This window comes from Zingiber officinale, chromosome 2B (assembly GCF_018446385.1).
Source record: "Zingiber officinale cultivar Zhangliang chromosome 2B, Zo_v1.1, whole genome shotgun sequence".
NCBI classification, from domain to species: Eukaryota; Viridiplantae; Streptophyta; class Magnoliopsida; order Zingiberales; family Zingiberaceae; genus Zingiber; species Zingiber officinale.
The window spans coordinates 131,509,314-131,534,840 of NC_055989.1; the positions used below are offsets into that span (position 1 = coordinate 131,509,314).

The 25,527-nt window shown below is 36.7% G+C and overlaps 1 protein-coding gene across 1 annotated transcript; it reads left to right on the top strand.

Moving 5' to 3' along the window:
- Positions 1 to 7,463: 7,463 nt before the first annotated feature.
- On the top strand, positions 7,464 to 15,056 carry LOC122048716. Its single transcript, XM_042610249.1, has 4 exons — positions 7,464 to 7,655; positions 13,501 to 13,863; positions 13,936 to 14,467; positions 14,561 to 15,056. The coding sequence occupies exons 1-4, from the start codon at positions 7,464 to 7,466 to the stop codon at positions 14,872 to 14,874; spliced, it is 1,401 nt and encodes a 466-aa protein (XP_042466183.1). The 3' UTR covers positions 14,875 to 15,056.
- The last annotated feature ends 10,471 nt before the right edge of the window (positions 15,057 to 25,527 follow it).

The window sequence follows — 25,527 nt, forward strand, 5'->3', positions numbered from 1 at the left end:
AAGGGTCAGTTAAGGAGGTTGGATAAAAAGAATCTCAGAGAAGGCTCGAAGGGCAAAAGAAGAATTAGAGGCAACCCATCATACCATACTCTCAAGTGAGGAATCTCCTATTGACTATGGACACTTAAGGATGCATGCCACATTATTTAGCAAAGCAGAAAAATAGTTCTATCATCAAAGAGCGAAGAATGTATACCTGAAAATTTTTAACTGGCGTACCAAATTTTTTCACGAACTAGTGAAAAGAAACAACAAGAGGAATGTCATTGTCACACTCACTAAACATACATGAGAACAAACAACAAGTTTGGGAGAGGTGACCGAAGAATTTATGGGATATTTTCATGGTTTGTTGGGTTAAACTGAGCATTGAATGGATATGGACAACTCACAACTTTATGGACAGGGACTGATACTACTTAGGCAACAAATTTTATCAAGCCAATCATGGTGGAGGAAATTTGGACTACTCTATTTAATATAGGAGGTGACAAGGCCTTGGGGTCAGATGGATATGGTGTAACTCCTCTACATGGGAAACGGTTGTGCCAGATTTCATTACTATGATTTAGAAATTCTTTTAGGTCGATAAACTCCTCAAATAATGGAATCATACTTTGATTGCTTTGGTTCCTAAGGCGGATCATGCTCTAGGAGTAGCGGACTATCGACCAATTTCCTACTGTAATATTTTCTACAAGGTGATCTCCAAAGTCTTGGTCGACCGGTTAGCTACGGTTAGGGCAACTTGTTGGACCTGACACAAGCAACTTTTGTGCAAGGCATTCTCTCAGAGACAACATCATTTTAGCTCCAGAAATATGCCCGCAAGAGAATCTTTCCTAGATGTATAATTAAAGTGAACATACAGAAGGCATAATTGATACAGTTGATTCAAACTTTCTCATGTTGGCACTTGTTGGTTTTGGTTTCCCTAACAATATGGAGATTGGATTCATGAATGTGTTACCACAGTTTCATATTCTGTAAGCCTAAATGGTGTCATGCATTCATAGTTTCTTTAGCGGACAACATGGTTTAAGGTAAGGTGACCCACTATCACCCTTATTATTTGGGCTATGTCTTGAGGTGCTATGGAGAAGATTGAAGGTGGTCTCATCACTGTCTTCTTTTCATTTTCATCCCATGTGTAGAGATACTCAGATCATGCACTTAGCATATGTGAATGACCTTTTACTGTTTGCAAGAGCTGATGTAACCTCAATCACAGTGATGATGGATTGTCTGAAGGACTTTGGAGGATGAAGCAGGGCTGAGAACTAATTCCTTGAAGTCTAACATGTATATGACAGGAGTGGATGACACAACTCGGGCACAATTACTTCAGATTACCGAAGGGACTTCCCCCTTTCGGTATTTGGATATTCCTCTTGCTACAAAGAAGTTATGAATTGCAAAGATCCTCTGCTTGATGCAATAACAAAGAAGATAAATGCATGGCCGAAACACACACTATCATATACTGGACACACAAAGTTGGTCAAATCAATGCTATATAGGGGGTTGAGTTTTATTGACTTTCCATACTCCCCATACCTTGTGGGGTGATTGATAAAATATATGGTATATGTTGGACATTTGTTTGGTCCTCCAAGCATCCTCTAATCTCCTGGGCTAAGATTTATCTTTCTAAATAAGACAGAGGATATAGACTTTAGAACCTTCAGACAATGAATAATACATTATTATGTAGGACACTCGGGAACATTCAATGTAAGACAGATTCATTATGGGTGTGATGGGGTTTTCACCATCACTATAAGTCAATTTTTGGCAATGACACTTGAAAGTATTGGATTCTCCCTTGGCTAAACAACTCATCAACATTCGAGATTAGCTGATTTAAAAGCTCAACAAATAGGGAATAGTAAATATGAAGTTACTGGAATGTTTTGCTAGTGAGAAAAATGGGACAACTAATGCATATTAGTTTTTTTGGCCAAAGGAACTTACGGTAACCTGAACAACAATAATATGCAGGTCAATTATACTATCTAAACGTCATTTGAGTGTTTGGCTACTTACTCATGGGAAGTTGAAAATGATGGACAAATTATTGTTTGAAACATGTAAGCATTGTGTTTTGTGCAGACGGTCTAATGAATCAAATGCACATAATTTCTTTGAATGTTCCATTACCAAAATCATATGGAACAAGGTAAGAAGATGGTTGGACATTCGATTTGAGGTTCAAACGATGGAAAAATTGTTGTAGGTTTTTTGGCAATACTATAGAGGCAATGAGCACATCAAGAAGGTGTGGTATCTTGCTATTACGTGTATGATTTTTCTTTTGTAGGAATATCACAATAGATGCTATTTTGAAAATGATGTACTTGATATTAATAGGATGTTCTATAAATTACAAATACATGTCTATCAATTTGTGGACCTTCAATAATTATATATTACTGAGACATTTATATTATTATCCTTTTAAAAAAACATTTAAAGATTGATTAATTACAAGAACCTTCATAAAATTTTGTGGATAGTATAAATGCATATGGATTTTATATATATTACATAAATAGGTAAATTAGGTAATCATTAGATTTTTTTCTTAGATTTACAAAAAAAATCAAATGAATAATTATTTTTCTTATTTTCCCTAATATAAAATATATATTCAAGATATAATAACAATAATAACAATCAAATCTTATCCCACTAGGTGAGGTCGACTAATCAAAGCCGTCGAAAATTAAAAATTGTATTCACTCAAAACTTATCGAATACAAAGGATTCTAACCTTTTATAGATTAGGATGACTTCAACAATAACAAAGCCTTTTCCCACTAGGTGGGGTCGACTGTATGAATCCTTTTACACCATCGAGCTTCATCTCCGACTATATCATCATTTATATTTAAATAAATTTTATCTTGCTTATTGTTGCTAACCAAGTCTTTTTTTATCTTTTTCTTCCTCGTTTGATATGCATATTTATCATAATTTCACATCGCCTAACTGGAGTATTTATTGGTCGTCTAAGTATATGTCCGTACCATCTTAAATGTGTCTCTCAGAGTTTTTCCTCAATAGATGCAACTCTGACTTTCTCTCTAATGCTCTCATTTCTTATTTTTTTCATCCTCATATGTCCACACATCCACCTTAACATTCTCATCTTTTGCTCATGTGCTTGAGTCATAGCCCAACATTCAGCTCCACATAACATAGCAGGTCTAACTGCGATTTTATAGAACTTACCTTTAAGTTTAAGAGGTACTTTACGGTTACATAAAAACTCGACGCTCCCCTCCATTTCAACCATCCTGCTTGTGTAAGACATCTCTCTCAATCCCTCCATAGTTTGCAAAAATAATCCTAAATATTTAAATCTCTCGGTTCCGAACAACTCGTCCTCTTTTATCTTAACAATTGTCTCATTACTTCTAATATTGCTAAACTTAAATTTCATATATTATGTCTTTAATCTACTAAGCTTAAAACCTTTATCTTCTAGTGTTTTTCTCCGAGATTCTAGTTTAGCATTTACTCTTTCACATGTTTCATCTATCAAAATAATATTATCTGCAAATAACATGTACCACAGTATTGCGTCTTGAATGTGCATAGTGAGTTCGTTCATAATTAGTGTAAAAAGATAGAGACTTAGAGCTGATCCTTGATGTAACCCTATCTTTATTGGAAATGTTTCAGTTACTCCGCCTGAAGTCTTTACTCTGGTCGTTACATCCTCGTATATATCCTTAATTAGTTCAATAAATGTTACGCTAACACCTCTCTTTTATAGAATTCTCCATATAATTTCTTTTGAGACTCTATCATAAGCTTTTTCTAAGTCTATGAATATCATGTGTAGATCTTATTTTTGCTCCCGATATTTTTCAATTAATTGTCTAAGAAGATGTATAGCTTCTATTATCGACCTTCCTGGCATGAAGCCAAATTGATTTTTGGTCACTGTGGTCTTTTTCCTTAATCTTTTTTCTATTATTTTTTCCTAAAGTTTCATAGTATGACTCATTAGTTTAATACCCCTATAGTTTGTAAAATTTTGTATGTCTCTCTTGTTCTTATATAAGGGAACTAGAATGCTTATCCTCTATTGATCAAACATTTTTTCGTTTTCAATATCATGTTAAATAATTTTGTAAGCCATTCAATACCTTGTTTCCCTATGCACTTCCATACCTCTATCGGAACATCATCTGGTCCAACGATTTTTCCATTGTGCATTTCATTTAAAGTTTATTTTATTTCTGAAGTTTGAATTCTACGATAAAAATTAAAATTTCTATGCTCATTTGACCTATTTAAAACTTTCACATAAACTTTCATTAAAGAGTTCATGAAAATACCTCTTCCACCGTTCTTTTATTTCTTCATCGTTTAGTAATACCCTATTACATTCATCTTTAATACATTTTATTTGGCTAAGATCTCTTGTTTTCCTTTCTCTCACTTTAGCTATTCTATAAATGTCTCTTTCCCCTTCTTTTGTATCCAATTTTTGATATAATTGTTCAAAAATTTCATAATTAATTTTTTTGCTTCACTCATTACTTTCTTAGCTTATTTCTTGGCTATTGTATATTTTTTTTAAGTTTTCCTCGTTCTTACAAATATATAATTCCTTATAAGTTATTCATTTTTCCTTCACTTTCTCTTATACTTTCTCATTCCATCACCAAAATTCCTTACTTAGTGACGCATGCCCCTTTGACTCATCGAGTGTACTCTTAGCTACTATTTTCAACTTTGATACCATCTTATCCCATGTTGTATTAGAGTCATCGTGTATTTCACTTAATGCTTGTACTTCTACTTTCTCCTTAAATATATTTTGCTTCACATTCTTTAATTTCTACCACTTAATTTTAGGAATTGTATATATTTTCTTTCTATTGATAAGGCGTATATCCAATACTACTAACGCATGTTGGGTAATTAAGTTTTCTCTAGGGATGACTTTGCAATCTTTACAAATCTTTCTATCGTTCTTCCTAACCATAAAAAAATCAATTAGCGATTTATTATTCCCATTTTTGAATGTGACTAAATGTTTTTCTATTTTCTTAAAAAATGTATTAGCTAATATAAGGTCATATGCTATCGCAAAATCTAATATATTGTTCCCTTCCTCATTTCTCGTTTCAAATCCATAACTCTCATGTATCCTCTCATATTCCTCATTTTTCATTCCAACATGCCCATTTGATTACCTCTTATTAAAATTATTTCATTTGGTGGAATATTTTGTAATATTTCATCTAAGTTCTCCCAAAACTTTGATTTAGTAGCTTCATCTAATCCTACTTGTGGTGCATATATGCTAATTATGTTCATAATTTCTTTCGCCACTATTATCTTAAGAGCTATAATGCTATCTTCTTTTCTAACTACTCCTACAACTTCATCCTTTAATAAACTATCTACAATAATACCCACTCCATTTTTTGCTTTACTCTTTCTAGTATACCATAACTTAAAACTCGAGTTCTCTATCGTCTTTGCCTTCTCACCTACCCATTTTGTCTCTTGTACATACAAAATACTAATTATTCTCCTAACCATCATATCTACTACTTCCATTGATTTACCAGTGAGAGTTCCTATGTTTCATGTTTCAAATATTAGATTATTAGTTTCCTTATCATATTTATTCTTATCCAACTTATGGTGCAAGAACTCTTACCTATTTAACACTACACCCAAGTTCTCATGAAGATGTAGCAATCGACCCTTGTTGAGACGTTATAATCAGACCCTGTAACGCGAACTCTTGCATATTTAGCACTACACCCGATTTCTGGAGATGTAGCGGTCCTTGTTGAGACGTTACAGTCGGACCCTGCAACGCGTTCCTTCCGGGGAACAACTTAGCATTAACACAATAGTTTAATGGATCTATTCATTGAATATTTGTCATAGTTTTAACACTGACTGATAACTTACCACAAGCCTCCTCCTTTATCCGAGCTTGAGACTGACCATTACCGATTGTCATGGCCGGAGTTAAAATATATATTCAAGATATATGAAAAAAATTATGTTGATTTTACTTGTTTTCGTGAACTATAAACTCCATTTAAATGAATATATTGTAAATTATTAATCATAATATACCGTCTTTTTAAACAGAGTAATCTAAATAGCCACTATTTGAAAATTTTATATTTTATATTTATTTATTTTTATAATAGTTTTCTTTTTTGATTTTTAATAAAGATAAAAAAGTCTCAACAAGTTAATAATATTAGTTTTATTTTTATTATCTTTTTAAATTTATGATTATTTTTAAAATGCAAATAAAAAGATTTTATGAACCCGAATAAAGTCTTTAATTTTGTGGAGTGATTTTTTATTTAAAAAAGGGTACAAAACAGGACTAAAAATGAGACTTTACGTTGTTAAATAATGTATTAAAATTGAAAAAAAAAGTAATAAACATTATTTTTAATGACAAGTAATTAAAAAGAAAAAAAAACATATTTTGTGAATTAAATTCTACAATAATAGTATTACCGAAACGATTTTTTTAAGAACCTTCCCCTTTGTGATTCGAAATTAAGGTACCCAAAACAAAAGGGGGAAGAACTAAACATAAAATTAATTTTATTTTAATTTTAATTGCAGTACATTGAACCAATATTCCAACTACAAAAATAAATCTTTTAGTACGGCTGCAGGACAGGCAACATGACCTCACCCCTGTACACAACAGGGCCCCACCGAATCTGATGGGCTCCGGCGTTTAGCGTGATGCGAGAAACCTGTGTTGCGCTCGCATTAGCGCACGGAATCCGTGCTAGTTGATTTTACTGTTGAAACGGCGTTTAGCTAAATGACTTAAAACCCCTCCTACCAAGCTGTAACATTACGAAACGTCTGGGGGGTATTTACGTCATTCAGTCGCCCTCTCCCCATAAAAGGAGAGAAGAACAAATGGTGAGAGCGCTTTGCTCACTTTCTCTCTCGTTGCCGTCGTCGTCGACTTCATCGACCGCCTCGCCGTCGGAATCCGCCGCCGCCTCGTAACGTCCTTGCTGATCTTAATGGCCCTCTTGTTTATTTTATCTGCCATATTGTTTTGATCTAGCTGCTGATCAGAAAGATCGATCTTTCTTCCATCAATTGGTTTGATCATCATTCTTACTCCGCAGCTCGGTTTTTAGATCTATTGAATCACTGATCGGAAATGGGAAGTCTAAAAATTGGTATTTTAGTAGATCAGTCCACCCAGTGTGTAAGTTGAAGCACTAGGTTCGATTTCCCTTTTTCAATGGTTCTTGTTGATCGTTATATTCTGATATTTTCCTCTGGTGAAATAAGTTCTGTTTTTATTTATTTATTTTCTTTACCTTCATCGATGTTTATCCAACGTAGCTCGCATGGTTGTTCCCAATGACTAATAGAGATCGAGACAGTTTCAAGTTTGTTCCTTTTTTTATTATTATTGTTTGATCAGAAGGATGAGCGACAGAGAGGAAAAAACGCACAAGAGAAAGCGTTCAGAGAATAAATCAAGTTCTGTTAAAGATACGAGTGATGATAATGATTCATCTTTCGAGGTTCATGCGGAAGCAGCGTCGGCAACTCATGTGCATTGCACTGATCAAGAAGATGAAAAGATTAATGATACGACGAGGGACAAAGACAACTTGGTGAGAAAACTAAAACTTTCTTGACTTATAACCTATGTTTATTCAACTTCCTGACTAGCATGCATTTTACTTGATTTACATTAAGTTAGCAACACTTCTTGCAAAATAAATCCTATTTCTTAAGCTGTTTGTTTGGTACTGTTTAATTTGGTGCATTTATCTGTGATCTGTATATTTGTAGTTGTAGAATATACATATATGCATACCGATAAGATATTATTTCTTATTATGATGAAAGAAATGTTGGAGTTGAGGCTGCACTTGCACCATTTGTTTGGATCAACACAATTGCTCTAGTATTGATCACAATTCCTACTCTGTCTTTTATTTAAAACAATTTTGGTGTTGCAGTTTGGTTTTAGTTTCTAAAGCATCTATTACAGTTCTCTTGCATTTCCTCCTAACTGCCTCGATTGAGTCTTTGGTTCCAGCTAGGCTATCAGCTCTTATAGTTCATGAACTCTGTCAACTCATTATACGATCATCATCGATGCTTCTTTGCAATCAGTAATTACTTTGAGCAATTCTGAACACCGTAAAACCAAACAACATCCGGTCTGATTTTGTTTGCTCTTCATAGTTCCTCAATGCGTCCGTGCGGTTGAACGATGGCAACTTTCATAGTTCCTCACTGCATTCAGGGCAACTTTTTTCCTTCCTCCTACCTCTTTCAGCTTTTGTGAGGAGTTTGACATTCGTGCCAGACATGCATTGATTAATAGAGAGATAGATGAACTCTACGTTTAAATGTATCATTCCATTGGTAGCGAATGGACCGATTGTATAATTTCCCATCAGCTTCTTCTACATTGCCTTATATATGTTTGTTAAGTGCATTTACTAGCCTGTTCATGCATACTTTGTTGTACATTACAAGTAAAGAGTTATTAGTAGTAAAAATCTGCTAATATTGGAAAATATAAATCTAAGGATTCTACTAGGATATTTTCTTAGTAAGTCTATTTACTAATTGATTCATCAATCCCTCTTAATGAGGCAAAAATATTTATAGGTGGTAGAAATATTAACTCCAAAAAATATAAATTGTAACATATTCCAATAACAACTTTGTTGTAATAGAGAACTAAACTTTGTTGACTAAGGTCGAAGATCTCGTGTTCTATGGGTAAGATATCAATCCCCTGCTAGATGAGATGAGCACCAAACAAAGAGGAAGGAAGATGCACATCAAAGAGGAAGGCTGAAGATGACACTTGAAACGAGATGGTCATGTGTCAATTTCAGTTAGCTAATGAAACGAGATGTTTCGACCATGTCAACTGAAACACCATGATTAGTATGCTCCACTCCTATGTATATTAAGTTGATTACACTTTTTTGAGCCATTGGCATTTGTTTGTAAGTGGCATTTGAGAGCAACTCATTCGAGTACATTTAAGATACTCGAAATAACTCTCACAAACAACGAAAAAGTTTTATAAATGAAGAGATTGTTAAAGTAAAGTTGTTCAAATATCACCCTAATGTAGGTTACGAAAGATTACGAGTGACAAATCACTACGGAAGTATCAGGTATTCAAAGATAACCGATAAAATTGGAGCAATACAAAGAAGATATGCATTTCCATGAGTTGGGATAACACTCAAGGACTAAAATATTATGAGAGTTTATGGCTCAATATGCTCGCCTTAACTATAGAGGGTTGATAATATAAGTTTGGATTGTTAACTAATCTACCACTCAAAGTTATCAAAGCATTGGTCCTCGGAGGAATGGCTATACCAAACCCACCACTAGTTATGGTCCTTGAAGTTATCAGAGTATGTTTGTCAAGATAGACAAAGCTCCAATTCACCCTCGGAGGAATGGCCATTTCGGCAGGGGAGCTTACTCATATTGCTATAACTGGTTCAACTTTAACTCGCCTCTTGATGTCTATCCAGAGGGTGATCGAACATCGATGTCATCTTGAAGGGTGAGGCCCAATCTTGCCCAAGTAACGAGATACTATGATGTCATAATGAAGTCTCATATGAGATACTACTATAAATTATTAGTTTTGGCACTTTGCTAAATAAGACAAGCTCAAAATTTTGCCTTTTCGGTGCCATGAGTAAATACCAAGAGGGAATGAGCTATGATTATAGCTAATCCACCGCTTGTTATGGTGGATTCTTCACCAAGGCATTAAACAAGCCATTTAATTATCCAAATCATTCTTGTTATTATAGTATACTTCATCATTCATATTGTATGATATGAGATGATATCTTTTAGATATAAACGAATGCATATCATACATATGAATCACTATTTAGAAGAATTGTGACATTCGGATTCGTTTAGATAGATTCAATAAGAATTTACTTTAAATGATTCTAAAATAATCATTCAAAATTAAGCCCAACTCATTACAAGTAAACCTAATCCCATTAAGGCTTTAAATTAAACCTAATAAATCAAAAATTACAACAAGAAGATATTACCATTAAGGCTATAAGATCTTTCTTTAGCCTCTCAACTTCTCATGGTTGTCTAAACATCGTGTATCACACTCGTGGATTCAGAGTTTCATCATGGTGAAACATATACAACGGGCATCCAACTAGGCCTCTTGGCATCATATTGGAAAATAATTTTGAAAATGTTGATGATAATCCTTAATAGAAACATTCAGTAACTCAACTTTATAATGTACGAGACTTGGTGGTTAACGTTGACGAAAAAAGACTACTTTGATTATGAAAGAAAATATCATCTTAAAAGGCCTTCTTGAGATTTTTATGAACTAAGATCGATCCATAGATAACGAGTGGATATTCGCCCATGAAGGACATAAGAAGATAGGGATCTCCTACCACTTCTTGATGCAAAAACGATACATAACTATGGTCATTAGAAATATTGTAAATCATTGTATTCTTTTTCTTCCCCGGGACCCCGCATGGCGGGAGTTTCGTGCACCGGGCCCATTGTATTCTTTTTCTTGTGCATTGGTAGTAGTTATAATCCACACAATGCAATTATTCGCTATTTAGAACATGTCTTTCCATGAATAATATCCAATACGCACAATGAACTCTAATCATAACACATACCCAAACATTTTATACCTAAATAGGAGACATGACTATTCCACCTACTAGTTTAGTAAGGGTTGCGATGCTCATAAGAAGACCCCTCATTTCTTAGAAGACTTGTGATTGTGAATAGGGACCTTCTTAACTTCATTGTAGGATGTAACTATTTGGACCATAAACTCATTATCATTTTGTTATTTAAGTATTGTAAATTTGGATACTTACTATACTATAGCGTGCGTGCGCGCGCGCACACACACACACACACAAATATATACCAAGGGAGTAGAATTTTTTAGGATCCAATATGTAGGCATTGCCAAACTAGAAAGTGACTTAGCCACTACACTAATAGTATGTTGATGAGTGAACGATAAAGTTACGTACAAAAAGTCAATATGGAAACTCTTAACACCAACATTTGAAATCACTTCTTGTGTTGAGGATGCGACAAACTTGATGGCACTAATGAAGTATCGCGGTGGTGCTCATGGTGTGCCAATTAGGAGGAATTGAGGAGGGGAGACTAAGAAATAGGGAGGGACTTTAGATTTTGTCGACGACCTACAACTCACGAAGTTATTGAGGAAGCCACTAATGAAATCCTAGCTCACAAAATGTTTCCTTGATGACCTCCATCTTGTAGGTCCTTCAGTGGAACCTTAGCTTGCAACACATACTAAAGGAAACCTTGTGAATTGATTGCCTCTAGTATTGTCTGTATTGATGAATTGTGTATGATAGTTAACTGACGGAATGGTAAATTTCACCTGCATTAATTGGTGCGGTTCAAAATTTTAAGCAACCCTTAGCAACCTATTAAAGGAAGTTTTAGTGGAGATTAAACATAAGCTTTTAAACTCTCTTCTTTAATAAGGAAAGAAAGAAGAACCACCAAATATGATAATATAGACATTTGAAAGGATTCGAGGTAAATAATGATACATTAAAGTATGGAAAAGAAAAACATCCATTGATGTTTTCTTTGGAGTTGAAGTGGTATAACTAGTTTGGAATGAGCCGGTTTATATATCCTTGTAAAGTAATAGTGAGATACTTTGCTTTCAAGGAACATACGGAAAGACTGAATACAATCTTAGCGATTAAATGCTACATGGTAACATTGAAAATTAAAGCATAAAATTATAGAAACATAGGTAAAATGGAAATAACATTTCAAGAGATACTATTCGTACACTATTGTATGACTTAAACTATTTGTCTAGGCCAAATTAAGACCCTATATAATCTTACTACATTGTATGAGCCTACGAGGTTTGTACTATTTTGTAGCTAACTTCTAGAAGATAAATGGAACTGAAGTTTCATGATTTTATTTATGTATTTGCCATGTTATAAATTGTTAAGTTCCGATGATATTAATTTTTACCTTCTTTTACTTAACATTGTCCGGTCTTTTTCTAATACACCACACATAGTTGATATATTCAACCTACTGAAGATGATTAGTTTCTAGTTGTCATCTCTTATGTTTGTAAATCATGTATGTTATGCATGAAAGATGTTATACAATTTGATTTACTGATAGTAGCTTTCACTTGATTAGTTAATGAGTAATGCAATATTCAAAGGTGTTTATAATCCTTATATTTTTTATTTTGAAAATGTTTAGAATTCTGATTATACTGTCATTAACTTTTATTCGAGCATTTTGGCCAATGGTTTAGAGTTATCAAACTAGTGGTTAGCCTTATAATAGGAAATGGTAATGAAGTGGATCTAGTCATAGGTTCGGTTAGATGATGAGAAAATGATTTGTTGAATGATAAAAACATAGCTATGTCAAAGGTCTACTGGTCGATGGATTTGCTAATGGTGATGATTATACTATAACAAGATGAGGTTAACTTGATTGAAGTTATGCTCTCCCTTATCAAAGAGGCCTAGATGAATCCACTATATTTTTTTGGCCCTAAGCAAAGGATGATAATAAGTGTTGATTTTAAATATCATGAGTTTGACTTTTTAGACTTGTTGATGTCTGTTTTTTTTCCTATTTAGTCAATCACATTATTACTTGTTACCTGATAGCATTCCAATGAGGTGCCATAGCTATCGAGTTAACTACACATGCGTCACATGGATTTATCTTGTAAGGTTTTCGATGTCAAAATCTGATATAGATTTCAACAATTTGGTACTATTTGATGTTATAATTTGAGGTATTTGTTCAACTAAGCTCCTTCAACAGACGAGATGATGACAAAAACTTATGTTCTAGCCGAGTATACCACTTGGTATACTAACACAATGATAATACAAAAAGGCTGAAATCAGTATCGGAATAGTATTTCAAACTTTGCTCGGTAGGAAATACATATTGTACTGAAATGCCGTAAGACCTGACACTGGTAATTGATCCTACTAGCGCTGAACATGAAGAATCAAATGCTTTATGTAGTTGAATACATATACTTGGTTTTTCTCTTTTACATAAATTTTGGTTCTAGCATCTTCGACTTTATTGAATGCTAAATTCTAGGTTCTACATATTGCATCATGATATGTTCTGCTCTTATGCCATACTTAGTTCTCTAGATGTATTGATGATTTTTGTTTCTTGCCTACTTGTTCATGCATATTATTACTTAGGTTTACTCAGTGACAGGTACTTATCGATATGTTCTCGAAACAAGGATATGATGTTTGGTTCATGGTTATGGCCATATTATACCATTTTTGCCAAGGAGATAAACTTTCCTGGCTTGTGCAAATTTCTGATTCATCTAGTTGTGAAGTATCGAAGAACATGTATATATTCCTGATTAAAGGTTCTTTATAGGTTCCTGAAACTTCGGTTGGAGATCAATCGGGAGGCGCATTATGTGAGGATAAAAGTAATTTGAACCTTTCTCTCGAACTTGTTTCACCTACAACAGCAACTGACAGAAATTCAGATGAACATCCATTTGGTGTCAACATTGAAATCATAGTGGAACCAAAGGATGCAACTCCAAATTATCCGCCCGATGAAGATAGTGAAACTAAGAACACTGAATCCGAGAAGAAGAACATTTCCAATAATGCAATAGATGGACCTTCACGGTCTAACACGGGAAAACTTCCTCTCGATTATACGGAGACAACTGGACTGAATTTGTCTTTGTTTCCAACTGATTCAACTGCCCAAAGCCAAATCAATCAGGTGAACTCTAACATATGAAATGAATATATCGTTTTTCGCATTCTTATACAATAGTTTGCTTCCTTGATCCAGGAGGCATCTCAAGGATGCTTCATGCTGGTTCTGAAAGGAAAAGGAAAAGGAAAAGAAAAAGAAAAAGAAAAAGAAAAGGAAAAAGGAAAAGGAAAAGGAAAGGGAAAAAAGGTGCAAGTGAAACTTTTTGGTGTCACTTATGAAGTAGAACAACCTGAACAGGCGTCGGAGGTCTCTCAAGAATTTCCAGAGCCCATTGAAGCTTCTCAACAACAACAACAACAACAACAACCACTATCATGTTCAGATTTTGAGAACAAAGGCCATGTCGAAGGAAAAGCTCTGCAGCACTGCTTTGGAGAAGGCTCATCCTCATCGCGATCCTTGCTCGAAAACTCGCCTGAAAACTATCAGAGAGACCCAACTGAGTGGCTGGAAGAAGAATTGGACTGTCTTTGGGTGGGCGTGAGAAGACACGGCCAGCAAAGCTGGAACACTCTGTTAGCTGATCCAAACCTTTCATTCAAGAGGTTCAGGGTCGCTGAGGATTTCAACAAGCAATGGGAGAAAGAATTGGCAAAGATTCTTAACGGTATGCTTTTCGATCCAAAAGGACAACACTTTGCTTTTGTCGACAAACATAGAATTTCAACTGCAACTTTTTTTTTTCCCCTGAATCTAACAGGCATAATGATCCCCCATCCTATTTCTGTTAAACCTCCTCTAGCTCCTCCATTCGGGCGAGCTTTAGTGAGAACTGCCTGCCCGAACAACCGACAGCTGAACTCATCGCATGCCCGAATCCAGACGCATCAAACTTCAACAGGACCTTCAAAGAGCACTCTTCCACATTGGCTTGTCGACGCATTGAAGGCGAACCAAAAGAACTCGGAGCCTCCACCTTCATCTTCTTCTCCAAATGCTGCGGATCCAGGCTGTGGAGAAAATAAAAGGAAGCGACCGGCCTCTGATGAAGGCGTGGGCAGCAGTTACAACTAATAGAACTAGCCTGGTGAGGCCTCCGGCGATGACAAGGGCTGGCTGGCCGGCTGGGCGCGACAGGTCTCTGTTCTGAGTAATTTAAATTTATCATGCATTCTGGATGATGATAGCTTTGACAATTTGTGTTGGAACCTTTGAACATTCTGAACTTAGAATTTGTGTGAATTCAACTGCTCTTGAATAAATCATGAACTTTTTTTATAATCTCTAAGCTTAATTTCTGAATTCAGCATGAGATTTTACAGACATCTGATGAACCAATCAAACAGGGGATGATAGCTCTTATTGATATTCTCGGTATATTCTCTTTCGTTGACGATCCCCTCCAAGCCTTACTGTAAGCAAGCAAGCAATTTACCAATCAACGCTCACATTGCGTGTACCTACAACCGCTATATAACGTCCTCTTCCTGATCCTCCTCCTCCTCCTCCTCCTCATTGCCGCCTCTTCCTCCCTCTCATCGGAGCATGAGATGTTATCATCATGAGATCGATTTAGGGTTTGAATTTCGATAAAGTCAAGGTAAATGCCTCATTTATATGCTAGTCATTATTCCAAAGACTAGTAATCGTCCATGATTTACCTCGCGGATCCCCCTTTTCGAAGCCCTCGTCGCCTATTTGGGCGTTCGCTGCTGATTAGGTCTGGGTGAGATAATGCGCCGCCGATGGATCCGTCAACGGTGGCGAGCAAGGTGTAGAGAGGGGGCGGTCGGCCACCATCTCCGACCAGCTGTATACTTTCAAGGTCCTCGGACATCAAGGTGAGATCAGATCACTCATTGTCTTCGATTTTTTGCTTTTGGTATTACAACTCTCCAATGTGAATCAGGCTAACTTCGAGCAAGGATTCTTTAGTTGAACTCTCCAATGTTGAAATAGATTATGATCATAATTAATTAATGATCTCTCCTAATTAACATTAGTGTATATATAGACATAAATTATGGTGGTAATCCATCATAATTAATTATCTCTTTCTTAATTAATATGTTAATGTATATAAATGAATAAGTTTATATGTAATAAAAAAATATAGAAAATTATATTATTCCTATTCTCTAAGTTTTAAGATGTCTCAGATGAATGCCTAGAACATGTATTATAGTATTATCAGGGGTTTGAATCCTAGATGACTTTCTAGACTATGTAAAAATAGAGAATTTAGATTTTAGAAGTAATATGATTGTAATCTTAAAATAAAAGAATCATAAAGTAGAAGTAACAAATAGGATAAGGGAAGATATAATATCATTATTAGTTGGAGATGTGATTGAAGGTCTTTGATGGAGAATTTTAGGAAGTGCTCTTTGTGCCCAAAGGATATTTATACATTTTTATAATGATATGATATTATCCACTTTGGACTTAGACTTTCATGACTTTACTCTTGTGCTATATCCAAAAGGTCTTATATTAATGAATATATCTTACATTATTTTAAACCCATAATTTTTTTCAATTCTTTCTAATGTGGGACTTTGATTGAATCCTCAACAATTCTCTCCTCAAATAAAGGACCACAATTACTCTCATGGTTCAGACCTCCCCGCGAGTATCTGGTCACTCCTGACTTGCTCTGGGTCTACCCGCGAGCATTCGATCACCCTGACCAACTCCGGGCTTCAATGCAAGCATTCACATCCGGTCACCCTGACTTGCTCTGAGCCTTCTCGTGAGCATCCGGTCATCCTGACCTACTTTAAGTCTTCCCGCGAGCATCTGATTATCCTGACCTGCTCCGGACCTTCCTAATAAGCATTCGATCACCTTGACTTCTCGGGGCCTCCCCGCGAACATCTGGTCACCTTGACCTACTCTGGGTCTCCCCGCGAGCATCTGGTCACTTTGACCTACTTCGAGCCTCCCTGTAAGTATTCAATCACCCTGACCTGCTCCAGTCTCTCCGTGAGCATCCGATCATCCTGACCTACTTTGGGTCTCACCACGAGCATTCGATCATCCTGACCTGCTCCAGGCCTCTCCCACGAGCATTCGATCACTTTGACATGCTCCGGACCTCTATTGGACCATCTATGGAAGCAACAGCAGCAGAAGAAGATACAGAGCAAGGAACTTTGGATGATTGGCCTTGTACAGTATTTTTGTAGATCAATTTTCTGCATTCAAAAATATAATGTCCAAGTTTTTTCCAATAATTGCAGGAGCCTTTGCACGACTTTTTGATAGAGTACCGAGATGTATGAATAGCTAAGACAGTATCAACTGAAGATACAGACTTTTCTATGTAGAGTATATAGACGAGTCTCTTCAGTGATTGACTCCTTAATCATAGTGTCGGCGTTTGACAAGGATCCTCGATGAAAAAGAGAACTTCTAATAGTCTCAAAATCATCTCGGAAAGTCATCAACAAGTGCCAAATATATTGATGATCGCGGAGATTGACATAGATGGTAGTTGCATTAGTACTTGCCCTTTACAGGATCACCAAGTGCAATTTAATCTCAAAATTCTTGTAATTTCGAGACATAATTATGAACGGTTTGTTCTGGTCAAATGCAAAATAATGTTTCTTTAAGAAATTCCATACCTCTTGAGTAGTATCAAAATGTTGAAAGTTGAGCTTAATTCCCTTAGCGCAAGTATTTCGAAACCATGTCAAAATTTGATTGTTCATGCCATCCCAAGTGACTATATGTTCTGTAAACACATTTTCTACTTCTTCTGACTTTTGTGTGTTTTAGGTATTTCACCGGTAACAATGTGCCAAAGAAGTTTTCGTTTAAGAAAGCTGCACAGTTCTTCAACCCACAAATCATAGTTTGTTCCATCAAATGTAATATTTACAGGATAAGGGATGTATTAAGAAAATTTAGAAGCCTCCATTGAAGTAATCCACCCACTGTTGAAAAATGATGTCATATAATAATAATAATAATAATAATAATAATAATAATAATAATAAGACCCTTGCCGACAAGATGACACTTCCTAGAGGATGTGCACTAAAGGAGAAAAGACCGGCGAAGATCGATACAAGGTGAAGAGGCCAAGCTACAGAGAAGATTGTCGATTGGGGCGACAAAGATCTTTAGTTGCAGAGGAGGCATGTGCCCCTATTGCCTGACTGACTTCAGTACGTAGCCTTATTGCAGTGGCTATTAGTAAAAGTTTGTCATTATTTCAAATGGATGTCAAAATGCATTTCTCAATGGTGATTTAACTGTATATATGCAACCACCACTTAGCTATGATCATCCTCCAAATAAGGTTTGCAAACTTCGCAAGGCATTATATGGTCTCAAATAGGCTCCACAAGCATGGTTTGCCAAATCTAGTTCTATTATTAGACATCTCGACTTTCAATCTTGCTCCTATGATCATGCCTTGTTCTTATGCAAAATAAATTTAAAGAATGCTCTACTTTTCTATATGTAAATGACACGATAATAATTAGTGATAACACAAATAACATCAATGATCTCAAATTCTTTCATCATCGACAATTTGGAATGAAAGATCTTGAAAACACAAGTTATTTTTGGGGCATTAAAGTATCCTCTAATGCATTAAGTTGTTACTTGTCACAGGCAAAGTACGCCACAAATCTCATATCTCAAGTTGGCATCATTGACACAAAAACCACTAGTACATCATTTGACTCCACTAAGCATTTGTCCACTACCTATGTTACTCCTCTCAGTGATGATATGCTTTATCAGTAACTAGTTGGAAGTCTTATATATCTCGTTGTCTCTCGTCCAAAAATTGCCTATACTGTTCATATTGTGAGTCATGTCAGTCCCTTATATCACTTATTTTTTAGCAGTTCGTTACATATTACGAAACATTCAAGGAACTTTATTTCATGGGCTATACTTTTTTCACTCATCTCTGGCATTGCGAACATATTCTGATAATGATTAGGTCAGTGACCCAACTGATCTCTTATCCACCAATGGATATTGTTTATTTCTTAATACATCTCTCATTTCATGGTGTAGAAAGAAATAAATTATTATGTTCCGCTCCACTGCTGAAGAAAACTATCGAACCCTTATATACACTATCTTTGAGCTTATATGGCTACGATGATTACTTCAAAATATGGGTGTTTCTTTGTCTGTCATTGTCTCGCTCTTCTGTGATAATAACAATGTCATGTATATTGCTCACACCAGGGTCGACTCAAGGCATACACATTTAAGGCCTATGCCTAGGACTCCTATTATATTGGTCTCTCTCTCTCTCTCTCTATATATATATATATATATATCAAATATTAATATTAATTTAGAAATATATGCGTTTGAATATTAAATATTTAAAATTATGGCTAAAATAAATTTTAGTTAAGATTTATTTTCATCGGTAATTTTAATTTTTTACTAGTTAAATTAGATTTGGTCAATAATTTTAAATTTTTTATATTTGACCAATAATTTTTAATTTTTTATAGATTAAAGTTAAATTTCATAATTTTTATTTATTTACAAGATTTGATTGATAATTTTATTTTTTTACTGTTAAATTTAGTTGGTAATTTTTTTACTTTTTATTAAAATTTGATTCATTATTTTTTTTATTGATAACAAAATTTAATTTACTGATCAAAATTAAGTTGGATTAATAAATTAAAAATATTTATTGGTTGTACTTATTAGTTATTGAGTTTTTTTATAAAAATATTTTTGAAAGTAAAAGCATATTAAATATTAAATATTGTATTATTATCTCTCTTTATTTTTTCCCCTTTTTTCTTCATGTGCATTATCTTTTTTATACTCTTAGCATTGTGTCCTTGTTACAGGTTATTATGTATATTTTTTAATAATTCATGGTCGATATTTAATAGTTAAATATTTTTGGATTAATAAATTTGATTTATAATTTATCGAAGTTAAAATTGATGGATAATGTTATCATTGTATCAAAACTTCTTGATCATCGAAGTTAAAATTGATGGATATTTTTAATTACAATTAAAGTGTATATTAATAATATTATAATAATTTATTATTCATTACCAAATTAGTTAGTATTTTTAGTTTTTTGAAAAAATTTAACTTTATTTATTTAATTAAAAATATTTATTAGATAATTATATTATTTTTTAATTAATTATGTTTGAAAGTTTAACATAGAATATTTGTTATTTTTAAAATTTTATTGATAAATAAGTGAGGTTTGACATAGAGTTATTAATACATGACCTAATTGATTACTACTTCTAATTGCATAAATAATCTTTTAATGAAACTCCCTTTTTTAAATTTTACTAATAAAATTTAATGTTTATAATAATATTTTTAATATTTATTTTTTTAAAAAATATTAAGGACTTGAATATTTTTTTTTGCCTAAGGCATTAAGAATTGATATTGTTGAGGCAACCCTGGCTCACAATGATGTCTTCCATGAACACACAAAATATATTGAGATTGATTGTCTTTTGGTACGACATCATGCCACTCATAGTACTATAGTTACATTTGATCTTAGTCAAAAGGTCGAGAAAGGTATTACTACAGCTGATTCTCATATCATCACATATCATCACAAGCTCAAATCGTAGACATTTTTACCAAAATTCATCTTCCTTGCAATTTCAAGATCTTGTCTATAACGTTTGATCATGTTTGAAAGATGTGAAGGTGATTGGCTGGGAACGTGGTTCTGTTATTGACCAAATGAAGACTCTGCACTATCCTACATAATACAAAAAATATTAATGCCAGGCTAGGGAAGGGGTCCTTGGTGTTGGTCTTCCGACGCTCAAGTCAGTTCAAGATTCGGGAGAAGAAATAGTAGAAGAAAACTATAGCAACAAGTGTGCAAATATAGAGCATCACACACCCTTGCCTGTAGATGAAGACCTCTTCTTAGAGTGTCACTATTGTATCTATACACATATCTCAAAGCATTTACATGTTTTCCAAAGTGCTCTTAGAAAGGATATACCATAAAGTAATTCTGACACCTTTCCTTAAATAGGTCTGCAAATCCCGATGATTTGATATGATGGAAACTTTGAAGGTGCAGTTTGTCTACAGAATATTCTCTATTTCTCATGGCACAAACTTCCAAAAGAGAGTGCAAAGCCATCGGGCCTTGGGGCCCACGCTGGGCCGACTGGCCGTTACTCAAGAACGTCGACTGCTGGGGCTCATGGAACGTGCTGAGTGACTCGGTCTTTTTGCTCGCATTAAGGATGTCATATGCCTGATTAGGCTGTAAGTTTGGTCTGCGATCGGAAGGCCTAGTCAGTTGGGTTTTCGCTGCCTATTGCCCCCTACCGTCTTGAGGCCCGATCGGTCGTCCGATCCGCCATCCAAGGCTCGAACGGGACATCCCAAGGTCAGACCGGCCACTCAAGGGTCGGTCGTCCCTATGGCCCATTCGAAAGTGTCCCTGACTCAATTGGTGACTCTGAAGGTTGACCACTCTTTGACTTTAACTGCCTCGTTAGCCGTTCTCCCCGGCCTTTACCTACCTTTTAGGGGCCCATCTTTATCATCGTATCACAAGTTTTCCCCTTAAGTCTAGTCGAAGAAGGTTGCAAGTCATACTAACTGGACCTACAGTATTATTTACCTTCCTTATCTCCGGTTGAGTGTTTGCTTTTTCGACTGCTGTCCAGCTGAGAGGAATGTTATTTTATTTATTGTGGCTTCAAGAATGCTCTTTTCTCGACCGACTTTAGTCAACTACTACTGCCTTATGCTTCCTCTTTCTCTCGAGCAGGTTTTAATTCACAACAGTGCCGCTTAATTACAGCTGACGTCATTCCAATTTTCTTGGAAATCGACCAAATCCCTTATCATTAATGTAAAACATGCTGAGTATGCTTCTTTATTATGAGTCTGTTGATTACCTTCATTCCTTATAAATGCACCCTATGATTTACTGCCACATGTCACACTCTCCTGCCTCTGAGTATTTGATATGATTGGTAACTGTTAGGATTTGATGTGACAACCACCTTTTCAAATTTGATGGTCCAGATCCAATCCCATTTTCTTATGGCACTCAATTGGATAGCCATAAATGCCCAAGGCCTTCGTTTTTCTCTACATTGTATCATCTTTGATTTTGCTTTCGCCTTCTTCTTTCTCGTCCTTTGCTCACCACCATCGACGATCCGTGCCTAGTAAGTCCCAGCCTACTTTCCTCAACTTTCAATCTCCCTTTCCTCATGGCCTCCTCACCTTCCCCTACGATGGCTATCTCTAGTCTGTGGTATGTTAGGACCGAAAAGTAGCTAGAGGGGGGGTGAATAGCTTCGCGTGTGCTCGTCGTGCTTCGTTGCTTGTTTCTTCAAAGTGATGCGCAGCGGAATACAAAGAAACAAACTACAACAATGCTAACAATAGGATTTTACTTGGTATCCACCTCACAAGAGGTGACTAGTCCAAGGATCCACGCACACACAGACACCTCCACTAATAAACACTCCTTTTCGGTAACTACCGAAGGCGGAGAAGCCCTACAAGACTCTCAATACAAGTAGAAGAAAGGGTAGTAAAGAATAAGCAAAAGCTTACAAGAGATGCAGTAAAAACCCTAGCTTCTTCTTCTTCTCGTTGCAACTCGCCTCTTGACTTGGATGAACCTCCAAGAACCTTCAAGAACTGGCGGTGAGGAGCTTAGAGAGTGCTGGGGAGGAGCTGTGATGAATCTGGAATGAATCGGTGAAGATCTGCCGAAGGAAATGAACGCCTGCGACTTAAATCGACGCTAACGGTCAAATCCCGATCGATTGGAATGCTCCCAATCGATCGGGGAGGCTTTGGATCGATCCACGGATCGATCTAGAGCGCCTCTGTACTCTGGAAAAACTTCTGGATCGATCCATGGATCGATCCAGCGCTTATCGCGCGAAGCAGCAGCGTCCCAATCGATCCACTGATCGATTGGGACCTCTGGATCGATCCACCTATCGATCCAGAGGGGTTCTGTTCGCGGGGACTCACCGGATCGATTGGTGGATCGATCCAGATCTTCTGGATCGATCCACTGATCGATCCAGATCTGCTGGATCGATCCACGGATCAATCCAAACCTGCTGGATCAATCCACGGATTAATCCAAACCTGCTGGATCAATCGGCTGATTAATCCAGATATTGGTTTTTGCCCAAAGCCAAGCCCAAAGCCCCCTAAACCAACATCTAGTCAACCATGACTTGTTGGTACATAAGACCTAGCATCCAGTCACCCTTGACCAGCTAGGACTCTCTCACCAAGTGTCTGGTCAATCCCTTTGACCCACTTGGACTTTTCTCTTCTTGCCAAGTATCCGGTCACTCCCTAAGACCTACTTGGACTTTTCTTCCTCGCGCCAAGTATCTGGTCAATCCCTTTGACCTACTTGGACTCTCACCAGATGTCTGGTCAACCTTGACCCATCTGGATTTCTCTTGCCTGGCTTCACTCACCAGGACTTTCCCAATTGCCTAGCTTCACTCACTAGGTCTTTCACCTGGCTTCACTCACCAGGATTTTTCTCCTGCCTAGCTTCACTCACTAGGACTTCCCAATTGCCTAGCTTCACTCACTAGGTCTTTCACCTGACTTCACTCACCAGGATTTTCCTCCTGCCTAACATCCCAGTTAGGACTTCCCAGTCAAGTATCCGGTCATCCTTAACCTACTTGACTCTTCTTCAATCAACCTTGCATTGTCAAACATCGAAATCCAAACCAAGACTCAAGCTTGGTCAACCAGGTCAACCTTGACCTGAGGAATGTTGCACCAACATGGTACACCTCTATTTCATCAGACTTCAATGGTGATAAAGTGGATCAAATGAAACTCACATACCACATCCCCTATGATTATCAGATTGTCATCCCCTCTACCTATAACTGTCCCCACACACGGCCGGATGACTTTCTAGCCTTTTTCAAGGACCACCTTTATGTTGGCCTCTGCTTTTCGATATATCCTTTTTTTCTCCAAAGTTTATAGATATTTTCATATTCCCCTTCAGCAACTGGTACCTAACTCTTTTAGGCTTTTTGTGTGGGGTGGTAGTATTGTTTCGTTTGTACAAAATTCCCCTATATTCACGTATTTTTCATTACTTTTATTATCTAAAATAATCCGAGTGGGCACCGTGTACTTTAACAAAATAGCTTCGTCCAATAAGAGTTGGAAGTCACATTATTTTTACCTCCGACTCCCAAATCGAGCCACCTTTCCATTGGCTAGCAAATAGAGCTATCGAATCCTCCCGAGTTGGGTAAATATAGATGAGAGTAAGTCTACCTTCAAGCCGCAACTGATTGAGTTAAAGTACTACATTCATAAGTTATTGCTTGAGGGTGTACTATACATGTTTGAGCTAAGTCTCATTTGCGCTCGGTTGCCCGACTCCTTCAGTGAGAAATTCTTCCCTCTGTTGTTTTTAGATCTAACTGTTTTTTTTTTACAGCTAGAATAATATTGAAGGCTCTGCTAAGTGAGTTCACAAAGCTAGCCAATACGGAACTCGAGGCCCGCGTGGCGGCCAAGCTAGAGAGCCATGGGCTCATGCCAGTCGAACCCTTTGAAAGGTCGATCAGCAAGGAAGGGGCAAGCTGCATGGTGGGGAGCGATGCTGCTGCCAACACTGAGGAACTACCTCTAGAGTGCCCTTCTTTAATGCCCATAGCGATCTCTTCGGAGTCCACAATCTTTGCTGAGCCATTACTATAGCGGCAGTGCTATAAAAGACTCCAAACCGAGGCCCCCATCCGATGAGTGCCATCGGCCCAGTCCAACGCTACTGGAGCATCAACCTTATAACTACCATCCGAGCGGGAAGAAAGTTCTTCATCTACCATTCTAGAGAGAGCAACTGGTCGACACACTCCCACTACATCCGATTAGACCCCTTCTTTGGTCGAGCTGCCAACCAGCGTCGTCCCTGCTCAACCTCTAGCTTTTTCGATGCCCCCACCAGTAGAACCAACGACCCGTCTCTCCTTAATACATTCGACCCTTCTCTCCAAATCAAAGAGCAAGTCCAACTCGGAATCAACTGGCTCAAGCATTCATAGGTGAATTACGACCATCCTCAGATTGCCTATAGATGAATGTCACTATTTCAATCTAAACGAGCCACGTGCCCCTGAGCACAAAATTAAAATTCAAGGTCCATTGGCCCAGACTTGGGAGGATGGCAGAGCCAAGGTGGCAGCCATTCCACCTGAGAAGTTGTTTAATCGTTTTAGTCAAAATTCCACGGGGGTGAATTTGCATAGTATTTAAGTACTTATATTTCCTGATCGGCTTGACTTGATCGCTCTGTTCTTTCAATAGTTTTAGGTAAAAGACCTGACTATATACTAAAGGCTGGCCCAACTAAGTCACGAATATAAAGAGTTGCAAACCCCGGTCAGAGGAGCGGGAGCCTCCCAAGCCTTAGTCGAGCAACTAATTGTCGAGGTGCCCCAAATGAAGGAGGACTTTGAGAGTCAGTCTGAGCAACTCCTATGGTCCGAGCGGGCACTGACCATGGAGAAGGATAAAAACCACGATCAAGTCGTCGAGCTTGAGAAGTTGAGGAAGCAGGCCCTAAATTCTGAATTGCGCTTCAACTTGGTAAATGCCAGGAAACTCAGGGTCATTGAAGACTTAGATATTAAGAACAAAGAAGCCTGAGCCCTAACCAAGAAGCTCTTAGAGTTAGAAGCCACTTTGCTT

Bases quoted from the DNA above. Each gene is read 5' to 3' on its own strand.
- LOC122048716 (XM_042610249.1), top strand. From the start codon at position 7,464: ATGAGCGACAGAGAGGAAAAAACGCACAAGAGAAAGCGTTCAGAGAAT. The intron at 13,864-13,935 runs GTGAACTCTAAC...TCCTTGATCCAG, and splicing joins CCCAAAGCCAAATCAATCAG to GAGGCATCTCAAGGATGCTT. The intron at 14,468-14,560 runs GTATGCTTTTCG...TGAATCTAACAG, and splicing joins ATTGGCAAAGATTCTTAACG to GCATAATGATCCCCCATCCT.